Source organism: Aquila chrysaetos, chromosome 26 (genome assembly GCF_900496995.4).
Source record: "Aquila chrysaetos chrysaetos chromosome 26, bAquChr1.4, whole genome shotgun sequence".
Classification (NCBI taxonomy): Eukaryota; Metazoa; Chordata; class Aves; order Accipitriformes; family Accipitridae; genus Aquila; species Aquila chrysaetos.
Window position 1 is genome coordinate 2807915 of NC_044029.1, and position 14430 is coordinate 2822344.

Genomic DNA, 14430 nt, shown 5'->3' on the forward strand with positions numbered 1-14430 from the left:
TGAAAGGTAGCAATTCAAAATAAGGCTCAGCTTGCTTGTTTAGCATAACCATCCAAAACCTTGGAAAGTTGGAAGGTTTTCCCAGAGGGTGAGAAGCTCAACGTTACCTAAAATTGTAGCAGGAACATCAGACTCCAGTAAGATGCAGCAGTCAGTATAGTTATGCTACTCCAACAGCGCCTGCTTTAATTGTTCTTTTGACTCCAAGGGACACAAGGAAAGAGGAAGGAGCCGTACAACATACGTGAATGCCAAGCTAAATTCAGTATCATCAGCTCACATGCTGAAAGGCAGCATATCCAAACAGTTTTGCACAAAAGACACTTAAGCTCCAGCTCTACTAAGTGAGCAAAGTAGTACTGGATACAGTGAACCCTTTATATACCGTTAGGCATTTTCTGGATTTTCTCAATGCGATTATCAACTGTGGATTCCTGAACAGGCAAAACACAGGAAGGCAGCATGCTCGTCTTTCTGTAAAAGACTGGAAAAACAAATTCATTGCCTTAACAAAACATTGTGCGAGTATCTCCTCTTGCAGGCCTAGGAGCCTAGATTTCTTCACATCAAGTAAGGTCCAAAAAAAATTGGTATGGCTTCTTGCACTGCAGAAGTGCAGGGTTCAACCAAAACAGCACTACAGTTAATCTAATTTAGAAAAAAAAAAAAAACAAACCCCAAACAAAAAAAACACCAACACAAACAACCCCCCAAAAAATCAAACTACAGGAGTACCAAGTGTAGGGAATAGCTGGCAAGTTTGTCAAACTCTACAGTAAGAGGCAAGCCATTTTTATTTTACTGTAAGGCTGTAGTAAGCTTTTAGTGGTCACATATATTTGAGAATCTTGTTAACATCAGCTTTTCTTTTGTTAAGGTAGCAACTACTGTTTAATTCCACAGTACAACTAAAAGGACTGAGTTCTTTGGTGTGGTTCAAAACCAACAGAAGCAGAAATTAGTCAAGTAGGCATTAGTTAGTTATGTTGGGGTGACCACCCCAAAGCAGAAACAGGACTACTATGCATATGGTTCCTTTGGACAACCTCTATATTATGAGCAGGATGCCCTATCAGACTGCAGTCTCATCTCAGCCATTTGGGAGGTCAGCTATCCTACTGTAACAGCTTATTATAGGCAAATAAAACAGTGGACTCAAAGTGCATGGAACCGCAGTTAGTTGCTGTGGTTCTGCAAGGATAGGTTCTTGGCACTTCTCTGGAAACAGGGAAAGCCTATTTTTATTATGATTGTTTCACAATTCCCTAGTTCCTAAAGTGGAGAACAGGTTAATTTATATATATTTTTTTTGGGTGGGGGGAAGAGTATTTGAGGTATCTGCTGCTATGAAATGAAGCTTACATACGCAGTAGTAAACAGACACTAAGCGCTCTGTTTCTCATTTATTTCAGGCAATGACAGTGATAGAATTTAAACCCTCATATGGGATGAGGGCACAGCCAATAACGACATCATATAGAGTTTGTTTTCTACATAGTGAAATATATAAAAGTTTCATGAAACTCATCACTGGGACAGCCAGCATAGTCAGTCCATGAGTTGTCTATTCAGTTAGACCAAGCTTCTTCTTCAGAGATTCTGGCATTTCAGGTGGAGGTGGACGAGGAAGTCTGAAATAAACCTTCACAGAATCGTAGATGAACCACTGTAGTGCAGTCAGGGTACCAATCATAATGATACGAGCAAACAGACCTTTCCATACACCTGTAGAGCAAAAAATAAAGCATGAGTAGCGTTAAGAAGCCAGGAAAAAAAGAAATCCTCCCCAAAACACCACAAACACTTGATCCAAAATACATGAAAGTAAGCATGTATATACCTTTGAATCCAAGCCTCATAAGAACCTGTGAGGCAGAACTGCCCTTTTCTTTGTTCAACACAGACACCACGGAGTCAGCAGGATGGGAAACAATTGCACAGAACACACCAGCTGAAAGAATAATTTGACATTAGTTCTGTGGTGTTTTAGCTGTACCATTACTATGTACACTACATACACCCAACTGAAACCACACCTTCTAATAAACTGCTAATAAATTGCACAGAAGTTATGGCAAGCCTCCTGGTATCCTAAAAGGACAGCATGTACATGAATACTAGAAAACACCTCGGTTCTGCTCTTGCGGCACCTCTTCTGCTAAAACAAAACTCCTTCCGAATCTTTGCATGTTGAAAATGTCCCTTCCATCCAGATTTCTCTCCCCTTCCCCACCCTAGCAAAGATGCAAGTTTTTTTCCACTTAAATCATCTGCAGTTTCTAAACTTGGATATTAACATCGGTAATACATAGGAACAATTAAAGAGCATTGTCCTACTACAGACCCATTTTCCACTGACAGATTGAATATAGTTTTTTCCCCTGAACATTTTAAAGTTACAAGTAATTCTCCCATTCTAGTTACATCTATTTGATATTCTGAAAAGGGATAAGTTTCTAAAGTTGTGGTAGTCCTTTGACGAAGTCTAGGACTTAAAGAATCCTTACCAATATAGCCTGCAATAAATGTGACTACCAGCTGTTCTGCTTTTGTACATTCACTTCGTGGCTTGGGAACGACGTACTTGTAGAGAGCTTCAACAGTACGTTCAAAGCAGGCAAATTTCATCATTGTGTATGGAATCTGTCTCATCCATAGTGGAGCAACACCTTTATAGAAACTTAACCAGAGAAGAGACAAACTCAGTTTCATTTTCTGCAGCATTTAAAGTACATTTCTGACTTGGAAAAAATTAGTTAGCTTATTGTTACTATCGAGAATACAACTTCTAAACACTGACACTGTAAGCTTAAGTGTCTCAATACCTACAGAGCAGAAATTTAAGTTTTATTAGTTCCCAAGTGCTAACTTGGGAACAGCAACACAAATTAGAATCTACCTGACCCCTAAACTGCACAGCTCTTTTTGTAGTCACTTTTCAGATTACAAAGCATTGCAGTAATGCAGTACTGATACTACAAGTGCAGTAAGGCTCATGTCTGCATACCAGCCAAGTCCCGATAGCGATAAATGACTTGTATATTTACAGCCACTTCTATCAGAACAGAAAGCTAACATGCAGTTATAGTACTCTTACATGCCAATGACTCAAGCATCTTTGACTGTACAACCAAAAAGTTGCTGAGTATCTCTGACTGGAACTGCTAGAAACTGAAGTTATCCAGCAGAACTCAGCACAAAGATACTCACAAAGATGGATCTAAGGAGCATGTGGAATTAACAGCCAGTTCAGCACAGATCCCCTGAAGTATGTTCAGTTGTTATCTTAAAATACAAAGACCAAAAAGTACTATAAGCTAAAGCCACAATTAGTTTTAGCAACAGTTTTTCATCAGGAAAACATACTCAACATCAAGAACCTGAATAAAAATTAAAATCAAGAGATACTTACGCCCAGATGCCTTCTTCTCCAAACATTTTAGGTACAGCCTGCCGCAGAGTGTTAGCATATCCAGGCTGTGTCTGAATACGAACTTTAGCAGCTTCCATTGGAGCCAGAGCAATGTCAGCAAAAAACTCCGCACTGGCAGATGCAGCTAAATATAGCGAAGTACGCCACAAATATGCATTTTCCTGAAGTGAATTTAAACACACATTTTTATTAATGAATTGTGCTTTTGCAATTACTCTACATTACTAATACCATTATGTTGCAGATATGTAGCCTCATATAAACGACTTAAGGCTTACCTCTCCCAGCATGTTGCCATATAGGATTTTGAAAACTTCATAGAAACCAAATTTACAAAGCCCCTGCATGGAATATCCAATAAAGGTTGGAGCCCATCCCTTAGCCAAGCCACGAACACCATCTTCTTTGACTGTCACTGAAAATCCATTGAAGATGCTCTTGTATTTTTGTGGATCAACCTAAACGGAATAGGCAGTTAAGTGCTTGATATAGCTTACTATTTCCCTTCTCACACCCCCATCCAAAATATAAAATTCTTAAATTCCTCATACAGCTGGGTGCCTAAGGTTCCCTGGACAGACCATGTACTCACCACAAAGTTACACTAATGTAACCATAATGGTTACTTGCTAGTCTCAAACCCTAACTTATTTTAACAGCCAGTATGTTCCTCAATACTCAGAAACCACCGAACTGTCTGAATTTTGCTTTACATTTATTCTCCAAATCAACAATATAACTTTCCGTATCAAAAGGATTTACTGAAATCACTATTCTAACACTGTCAGTAGTATATTGGTATGTTTAGATCAGTGTCTTTAAAAATTTGACAGCTTCTGTCAGCAATCTCATCCACTCTACACATCACACCTATGTAGCCTCAAGCGTCCCCACAAACCAAGCCTGATGATTCACCCAAGTCTTAATCAGAAAAGGTTATTTGTCCACTGTTAGTTTGATCCCTCCACACAGTCAAAGACAGATGGAGCAAAGCAGATCAAAGAGTACTCAAGAACTTCTACACTTGTACTTTGACTTCACAGTAAAAGCTACATATAAATTATTTTCTGCACACAAAACTTTGAGTGAGATTACATTATAAACTTATCAGAAATTAAATAAAAGACCAACCTGAATAATTTTGTTTCATGTGAAAGGAAAGAAACCATTTAACACAAATTCTTAAACAGGTCATTCTGACAAATTTTAAGTCACATCACACTGTTACTTTTCATATTTGACGTCATCCAACATTTCCTCAGAGGGCAAGAAGGAAGATACCAAATGAGAAGCCAACCAAAGCTTTCAGAAAGAGCTATGGGACATGCATGCCAACCTGCAGTGACTGATATTCTGTCTTGCAGTCCAGCAACAACCTAGTTGGGAACGAGTTCACCTAAACATGTCAATTTTAAAAGATTCAGAATTTCAGAAAATTGGATATTTAATTGGTCACTGTAAAATGAGACTCTGTTCGTGTCAGAACCATGCTTACTTATCATCTACATAAAAGGTGACCTCTTTTTAAAAAGACATGAGAGGGCAGGCAACAGGTTTATTTCTGCAGAATCTAGGAAGGATTAATAACATACTCTGTACTGGATCTGTAAAGAGATAAATGCTAACAGGTTTTACAAGGTCACACCTGGAATCCACATGGAACACTCCTCTTGCACCTTCCTTTAAGTGTTGGAGAAGGAGGGGGAAGTATCATCACCCTTAGCACGTAAGAAGCCCAGGACTGGCAGCCCAAGCCGAGCGTACCTACCAAGCAGTTGAAGCCTGGGAAGTATGAGGCCTTGCTCCCCAGTTGTACATGAAGCATTGTATAGCTCCCAGGCCTTCTGCCCATTAACCCAATTTAAAGTCAGATTAACAACTGTTTGAGATGCTACATCCTCTTTACCCATGATCAATCTCCTTCTCAGAAAACTCAACCTTAGGCATAGGTAGTCAAGCTACTGATCTTGGATTTTGAAGAACAATTAGAAGAGTGCACTTAAGCTGCATTTTCAGAAATAAAACACATACTCAGATACAGCTATTCCTTACGAGTAGGAACACGGAATTCTTACAGTTAGCCTGGTCTCAATGCAAATTTTGTAGAAAGCAGCGTGTTACCCTCATTTGATGCACCCTGTGTTTGTCCAATGTGTTACAGAATTACTAGTTTGAGACCAGAATTGCATGTGCTCTCAAGTATGTGAAAAAGCCTCTCTTGTAAAGAATGCTAAATAAAGGCCTTCCAGAAGAACACAATTTTTAAGAATATCACATGCAGTACTCCTAGTGTGACTAGTAGGTCTAACTAATTCATAGTTCCCTCCTCATTTCAGGAGTTCTATATTACAAAATTGCCACCTTTATAATCAATGTCAGCCTATGCAATGGGGAATTCATTAACTACTATATTTCCAGAAATTTAGAAGTGTGCTTTAATTTGCTTCTTTCTTGAGGCACAGATTTGTCCGTGGCTGTTCACTAGATGATTTTAATGCGGAAGCTGGTATCACAAATTAAGTGCAATGTGATGACACTCAGTTCAATCAAGAACCACTTCAAGGAAATTAGCCCCAAGCACTGATGGCCTTACCAATACCATATCAAGTTTTACTCATTCTATTCAAAGTGGCATCATTAGGAAGTATTCAGTCCATAAGCCATGCATTGATATCCACAATGTTAATGGATCAAATTATACATGCATGTTGCTCCAGGCTAAAAAAAGTAAACCTTCAAAACACCAAAGATACTATTTCCCTTCTCCAAAAGCACACGAATAGTGCTAGATAGCCTACCAGCCAGCAAAGAGTAATATTGTGGCGGGTGCCTTTTAGCAAATATAGTCAGTTAAATGTGCCTTACATGTAGTCAAAAATAATTCATCCAGATTATCCTAAATGCCTCTGCTTCTCTTGAAAGTGGTATTTTGTTAGTCTCACAGCAGTAGACTTGATAAAGCAGCATTGAAGTTTACTCACTTCCTGTCATCCAGAAAAAACTGCATCCCTACTGTAAACTCTTAATATGCTGGCTACACAGAGAAAGAGATGTTTAAGAGATGTTTAAGATAATACAAACCTGCATACGACATTTCACTAAATCCAGAGGTACAACAGCAGTGTGTGTCAGGCCACAACTTAGGACCCCACCAACGCCACAGAGAGCATAAAACTTGAGCGAGCCATATTCACAACTGTATTCTGCAGCAAAAAATAAAGACACACCATGCTTTTACATAAACTTCATGCACTGTTGGACAATTATGTCCAGGGGATAGTTTATGCCTCCAATTCATTAGTAGATTAAATATACCACACTAAACATGCTTTGTCAATGTCACCACATACCAACATGCAGAACAAACCTGCATTCTGCATTTAACCAGGTCTAGAGGAACCAGTGCTGTATGTGTTGTTCCACAGCTAATAATCCCACCAAGGCCACAAAGCATAAAGAATCTGCCCGAGCCATATGCACAGCTGTATTCTAGTTAATTGAAAAAAATTACATATATATGGTCAATCATAAATGGAAACAAAGATCAGAAAAGAAACAAAATTGACTCAGTGCTACCTTCTCAAAAGTATTAAACTGAAATAATCTCCCATGCTGTATTATTCAACTGTAGGGTTATACTCAAAAGTAATTCCTGTGCTTTAAATTAACACTTTTAGACTGACAAGATTTGATTCTAAGCCTTCCAAACCGAGTTTGTTCCTTTAAAAAAGCAACGGAAGAAACAGTTAAGTTTTCGCTCACAGCATACTTAAACCATAGAAATTAATCCCAGAAGCTGCTACTAGAAATTACGACTCAAAGTTGCAATGTCCAACATTCTCTTGTATCAAAGAATTAAACAAGAATAGTGTTCCTCCAGTATTCTGGAGACAAAGCTGCTTTGGTTAAATATTCTGTGATAGTTCAACTTCTTTATTTAAGTAGAGACTTTACAGATCTACGAGATCAGCATTGGATCTTTCTTTATGCAGATATATTTTTCAGGTATTTTTCAGTTTCTCTATACAGATTTTTTTTTAATTTTCTTTCAAATACAGAATCTCAGATTTTACAGCTTCTGTTTAATGAAATTGCAGAATATTATTAAATTAATCATCACATTCAATGCTCATAAACAAGGTTCAGTACAGAATCTTTCAGATCACATTTAATCAAGGGATACTTCATTTGCAGTGTTCCATACAGTACTGTGTATAAAACCATCCAGTCTAAAAAGAACAAGTTATTAATTTTCACAAATTCCAATAGAGCAAAGTTACTCAGGCTGAAAAACAAGAATCAGTTTCCCTCTTCCATTTTTGAAGAAGCTACAGAGGGTATGATTATCTGCAACCAGAAAACACTCACGTTTACAATTAACAGTATGAAATAAGCGTAAGGTAGCAGCACAGTTCTGCTACTATGCTTAGCATTTTAAATATATAAGCAAAACTAATATACTGAAAAAGCATAGAGAAAACAATACGTTATGTAGAAAATATTCCCCAGACTAGAAAGGGATAATCTAGGTTCTTTTGCTATTAAATCTAGCGGTGTTACTTCAATATAACGGAATAGACATTAAAGTGTCACACCAACTTAGTAAGAACTATCTCCAGAGAAACACTAATGAAAATCAAGAGACAGCAAAACCCCATTTTATTCAGAGCTTCTTTGCCCTTTTTGCTTCTGAAATAAATTCCTTTATGAACATCAACAAAAATTTACAATTACGTTCAACAGCATCAACAGAACACCAGTTAACACTAGCAGGCTTATACTGCTCTTAACTTCGCTATTATAAGGGAACTTCTTCCCTGAAATGTTCCAGGGTTTACATTATCTTTTACATTCATATTTCTCACCTTACTCTTCAAAATTAATCACCAAGACAACAAAAATGACATTTTTTCTTTATTCTAAAGTTACAAATACCAAATCACAGATACCATATTAAGCCTAAACTTAAAGCAAGAAATCAGTTAACAGTCAGAATAATGCATAACCTACGAGAATTTTTTTAAATTGAGCTACTGCTCAAGACTGTAAATATGCTGGTCCAGGACTTACACATACCTCTAGAATAGCTTGGTTATGCTAGCAGATTTTCAGACAGCAGTAATACTCCATTTACAACTTGTCAGAATAACTGGTTAAACAAACACAAACAAGGCTTTCCATGCAGGTGTAATCAGAGAACAGACTCTGGGTCCATATTACGGGGCAGCTCTGTCTAGCTGTATCTTTGGCCTGCAGCACAACAGTACTGCAGTAGTTACCATGCTGCCCAGATACCAGAAGTGTTTGTTCACACTCTCTTTTTCACAAAAATTTACTGTTAGAAGTCATACTCTTCAACTGACAGAGACAGACATTTGTAGAAGCCACAAAAAAGTAGTTTTATGTATCTGCTGAAAAGTAGTTTTATGTATCTGCTTTATTACAATGCTATTCAGACTGACCTGTCAGCTAGGTATCAAAACAGTAATTAAGAAAAGCAAGCCAGTACCAATTAGGCTTGAGGTCTTACAGGTACCTAAGTTCATAGTGGTATAGCAGTATTAGGAAAAAAAAGCCATAGTAGATCCCAGACTTTCTATTTCAGAAGTAGAGTCAAATTTCCTAGAAACTCTTTCCTGAAAAGAGAACTGGCTAAACACATAGTACAGAAGGCAAGAAAGTTATTCTAGGCTTAAACAAACACCCTGAAGCTACTCAAATATAAACATATAGCACAAAAACATGTCTACTCTATTAAGACAGCTACATTGTAACCATTTCATTTCTCTGCTTCTGATCTGACATGTTAACAAAGGATGATTTCCAAGAGCTGACCACAAAACACTTTGTCTCCAAGCTGTGTTATGGTTGATGCCCTGAGCTGAACTCAAAAGGTCTTGTGGTTTGTACTGACTTTGTGTGACCTTGCATAAGCTCAGATATCTTCTGCAACGTGTTACTCTCCCAACACCAAGGCCAGAGAACCAACTGGTACGTGAAATAATGAACACAGCTGAAAAGACTACAAAGACTAAGAAACTCTAGTCACCTCTGACTGTATCTGCCTAAACACAGGATGAAGATTAAGCATAATGCTTTTAAGAAATAAGTGCACCTACTGAATATATTTAGCATACCAAAGAGCGATTTAGGGCTTTAGTTAGCTAGCAACAAGATTACTACGCTGATAACCAGAAGTACTTTCTTGAAAACTTAATAAAAGCTAACACCAAGTTCTGTCTCTCTTTCACATATTACATGAATGCTCATGCAAGAGCACTAACATACTTCAATAACCGTCGTACTTCAGAAGAGGTATCGTGCTGAAAGTACTTCTTACTGCGTTCTTTTAGAATAAATGCAGAGATGCTTTCAAGTTCTTAACAGCTTAAGAGAATTAGAATTTTTACATCTACCTCTGCTATTAAAAGTACCATCAAGGTCTGACCTTTGGAAGTCACAAAAGTGATCAAGAAACATACAGGAAGCCCCTGCACTTAAATCTAAAATGCATCACTGTATCTTAGACACCAGAGCTATCTGGTGTAAGCCCCACAACTCCGAAGGAGGGAAGAAAAAAGAAAAAAAAAAAAACCAACCAAAGTCACAACACCCAAAAAGAAACTAGAACAGCTGCAGACGCCTCTAACGTGTCTGGATGTTCAGATGTCCAGCTGCGACTAAACAGGGGAATAAAAAATAAGGAGAAAAGGAAAAAAAAAAGGCTGGGAGAGATGGTCTTTCAAATCCATCCAGACTGACACGCCGCTCCCCTCCACGGAAGAACGAACTACGGGCCTACAGCCTCCGTCCGCGAGGCTGCAGGCCCAGCAGAGCCAGAAAAAGCCCTCTCTTATCCCCCAGACTGCCTCCACCGGAGGGATGTCTCTGCAATTACTCCGAATTAGAGCCTTCCCGCCTCCTCTCCCGGTCCCACCGGATCCCGGCCGCCACCCGGCGCTCACCGCACGGGGAGCGGAAGAGGCTGCCAGCGCCTCCCCCGCCCGTGCCCTTCCTCGTCCTCCAAACGGGCGCTCAAGGCCCAGCGCCGGCTCCTCGCCGGCCCGGCCGAGCCCCCCTCAGCGCTAACCCTCCCTCCGCCATCCCGACGGCCACAGGCGCCTCCGCCGCGATCCCCCTCCCCAAAGCCCCCTCCCCGCCGCCTCCCTTCCTCACCTTCGGCGGCGGATGCGGCCGCCAGGCCCCGCCGAGCGGTAGGCGCCTCCGCTGGCTCCGCGCGTTTCCTCACGCCATCCTGGACCAGCTGGAAATGCGGCGCGTAGAAGGGGTTGAGCCGGGCGAGCGGCGCGATGGACGAGAACATGGCGACCTGAGGCGGGCGAGAAGAGCAGAGCGGCGTTGGCACGGGGAGGCCCGCCACGGGCCCCGCCACGACGGTCCCACAACCCGCCGGGCGGCCCGTCGCGCCGGGGCGAAGCAGCGGGTGCCGGCGGTCGGTCGATCGGTCGGTCGCCCCCTCGCCGCCCCGACTCACCTCCTAAGATGGCGGCAGCGCGCGGACCGCTGCTGGGCGCTAGAGGCTGCCCGGGCGGCCGGCTCCGTCACTTTGTCCTTCGCCGACGCAAGGGGCGGGGCCAGCGCCCCGAAAGCTGCGGGGCGATTGGCGGAGCCGCGCTGTCAGCCGGCACCGCCGCGCATGCGCAGCCCAGGCCTTCGCCCTTCCCGCCCTCACGCCTGCGCACCGCGGCCCTCGCCTCCGCCCTGAGGGAGGGCGGTCAGCGTCTGTCACACCGGGGGCCGCCGGGCCCGGCTGGCAGAGCCCGCGCGGCCGGGACCGGGCCCGGGCCCGGTCCGCTGCCTGCGTCCCACGGCTGCCCTTGCCCTTTCGGCTGTGCGCCGCAGCTGCGACAGGCCTGAGAAACGCGGTCCGCCGGGAGGGAGACGTTTCTTCTTGGGCACCCGCCCCACGTCAAAGCCCCTGACAGAACTCCTGCGCCTTCCTTCCCGCAGGCTTCAGGTAGCTGGGCTACAGCCCGGGGCAATGTCAAAAACCCGAGACACTCCCAAACTCCTGCTCGACCTCGCCCCACCGTGCTCTGCAGCGCTTCTGCCTCACACCCCGGTTTTAAGAGGAGGTTGAAGAAGTCCTCTGCGTCGCCCCACGTTCCAGTTTGCATCTAGGAATGCTTTCTAATCACAGCCTGGTAAATGCAAGACTCTGCTCTCGTAGCAGGAGGTTCAGCCCTCCCGCAGCACGGTTCCAGACGAAGCAAGGTCAGGAGGCAGGCCGCCGAAGCTGCATTTCACTGCTGGAGGACAAGCTGGCAAGGCAGCGTGACAAGGCCTGTGCTACAACGGCTGCAGCCGCTTATGGAAGAATTGCCAGCTACTGGTTTGTTAAAAGTAGGGTGTTATTTAGCACAGCATGCGTGCTTGGCCTTAACTACCTTAAACTATGCCTTTTCTAACAGAGCGTGATGTCCACTCCATTTAGTGGATTTACATAAGTACAGAACTGGCACAGCACAGTTCAGCTCCCCAGTTACCAAAGAGATAAGAACCCCACGTTTTCACCATCTTCATCACCATCCTGTCCGCTACAGTGCTCTGTAACAAGGTAAGCACAGAGGACAGCAAAGCAGGAGGCACACACGGAGTACCCCAGCTATTACTTCTGGGCACGGAGCCATAATGCGACTGATAGCACACCTGCACGGCCACACTGAAGACAGACCCCGTCATCAGCTCAGCGGCTCCCATCGACTTCCCTGCCGCACCAACCTTAGGACTTGGCTCTACTTGCTGTATTTCACAACCAAGTTGATCCAGGCAGACTGTCAAACACAGGCAAAAATGACACGTGCCTAATAGCACTGTCACAGAAGTCTAGGTTGGCTAAGTCCCTCTTGAGTAAACTAGACTCCAGCTGCCAAGTAGGAAAAGGTCAGCTGAAACTTGCATTCTTTAAATACTTTGATTTAGCAACCAGCTAAGAGCCTGAAGCGCTGTTCACTTCACTGCCACTGGCAGCAACGAAGACAGGCCAGAATTGTTCATTTAGCCATTACTTGTTCTGCTCTACCCACTTGCATCTAAACAATGGTTGGTGGTACTGTTTTATTTAAAAGCCAAACACTGATACTTTTTTTTCATTAACTAGTAACTTCTAAGCATGACTGAGACTTGGGCTTTTATCTTGAAATTACATACAAATGATGGCAATTCTTGCAGACTTTTCTGATTTTTAACATATAGAAAACCTCTGCTCCTTCCAATTATGAAGGATGAACATGTGACTATATTTATTTATATGCATCTAACGGCAATCTGTGTGCACAACTAGTACTGACACTTGGAGTTACAGTCTGTGGAACAATCAGTTTCTTTGGTTTTAGCTGACAATTAACTTTAACAGCTGTGCTATTAACAAGTACTATTAAACAGCAGAGCCTAACATATCCCGGTGAAAATACAGGGATAACATATGTTCCTGCTGAACGCGTATCATTTTACATAGAAAATCTCTTCAACTTTTCCCAGATGTGAAAGAATAAAATAGCAGTAGCCTGTAATTTGAACCATCTAGATTAATCTGATTCCTGACACACTCTGAGGGTAGTAACAGATGAAGACTTGAAAGACATTACCTTTTGGTGTCCATCTGTCAGATTCACAGTAAAAAGAGCTATTGTAAATTCAATCCATCTTTTTAATCAGTAGCTTTTCAAATTTGGGAAGTTTAGGAAAATGTCAGTTTGGCAACTCCAAAGTTTTTGTAATTACATCTCTCCTTCTGTTATTAACACCCACCACACACACCCTCCATTCCCCCCACCCCAAGCAGCATACAATCAAGAAATTGTAGACTAGGTCCTGTGTTGCAATAACTTTTCAGTTCTAAGACTTTGGTGAAGCCTGTAAGTAAAATCAAAGCTCTTACAAGCTTGGTCTCCAGCTGACTTATTGTTTTCAGAAGTATACAATGAGATAGTGAAACAACCATCCACACCTTCTATAATCAGGTTAGCACAAGTAGCATCTGCTCCTGTTGTAAGCATGTATTTTACATACTCATTCACTGTATCAACACCAGAACTACTAGACTGTGATTCTAGAGAATCAGTAACAGATCAATTCAAGCTGTAAGTAGGTTTCACAGCCCAAGGGAAGCGTTAACACTGCAGCATCTCCTTCAACAGGATCCCAGCTAGCTAGGTTGAATGACAGCCGTCATATCCTCTGAAAACAGGAAGCAGCAAAACCTCTCCTATTCTTATTAGTCACTGCCGTAAGTGTCCTCACCTGATAATCTTTTTAAAGCTAAATTCTCCCCAGACGTTACATGTGTTTCCTCCATAAAACACAACATTTTTTCCCCTAAATAACAAATAAAGGCAGCGATGCAGATGCAATTTTTAACCACAAACTACCAATACCGACAAAAAATTTCAAAGTGAGGTGGGACAGAAAATCTGAGGAATCATTCTTTTTGATATCAATATATACATAGTACTTAGACGTGTATATGCCACCTTTGGACTATTTTACAAGTTGAATTAACTTGTAGACCCTATGCTGTATGAACACATGCATGCATGTATATACTTGTCGTAGCTTGCTGTTGCACTGATGCAAAGCAGCCTGGTATACTCCCTAAGGAAAAAGAAAAGCAAAAGTCATAGGAAAGTTTTAGACAAAGGTAGGTAGACTTACCAAACATACAGTAAAAGCTATATTAACAGACAACAAAGGGTATGCTGAAACTCCCAAGTTTGTAAGCACAAGATTTAAAATTACACATCACAATCCACCCCTGTGTCTATTTTGATCAGTCAGATGAAGTTCTTAAATTTTTTTTTTAAATCTGTTCAGCCCAATATGCAACTTCAGCCATATCAAAGCAAGCCAAATATACCACACACAAGACATGCCACGCAGTTTTACAAGCTTCATTTGCAATTATGCATTTTTCGCCGCAGACCAGTCTCCTTTTGGAGCTCTGTTATTTAAAGGCATTCTTTTTGTACTCAGCTTTT

General features: G+C 41.8%; 1 protein-coding gene and 1 non-coding gene across 3 annotated transcripts; both read right to left on the reverse strand.

Moving 5' to 3' along the window:
• Positions 1-1390: 1390 nt before the first annotated feature.
• SLC25A3 (solute carrier family 25 member 3) lies at positions 1391-11060 on the reverse strand. 2 transcript variants are annotated; one of them, XM_030002679.2, is made up of 8 exons: positions 10929-11060; positions 10610-10763; positions 6515-6636; positions 3712-3891; positions 3413-3594; positions 2508-2680; positions 1841-1951; positions 1391-1725 (listed from the first exon to the last, which is right to left on the reverse strand). In XM_030002679.2, exons 2-8 carry the CDS (start codon positions 10755-10757, stop codon positions 1565-1567), a joined length of 1077 nt encoding a protein of 358 aa, XP_029858539.1. In that variant the 5' UTR covers positions 10758-10763; positions 10929-11060; the 3' UTR covers positions 1391-1564. The 2 variants fall into 2 exon arrangements, with proteins under 2 accessions (XP_029858539.1, XP_029858541.1); XM_030002681.2 differs by lacking the exon at positions 6515-6636 and adding an exon at positions 6801-6922 and having other exon boundaries at positions 10929-11049.
• Positions 2995-3234, reverse strand: LOC115336392. The gene has a single exon (XR_003921753.1). It is a non-coding gene; the product is annotated as a small nucleolar RNA SNORA53 (small nucleolar RNA).
• Positions 11061-14430: the final 3370 nt, after the last annotated feature.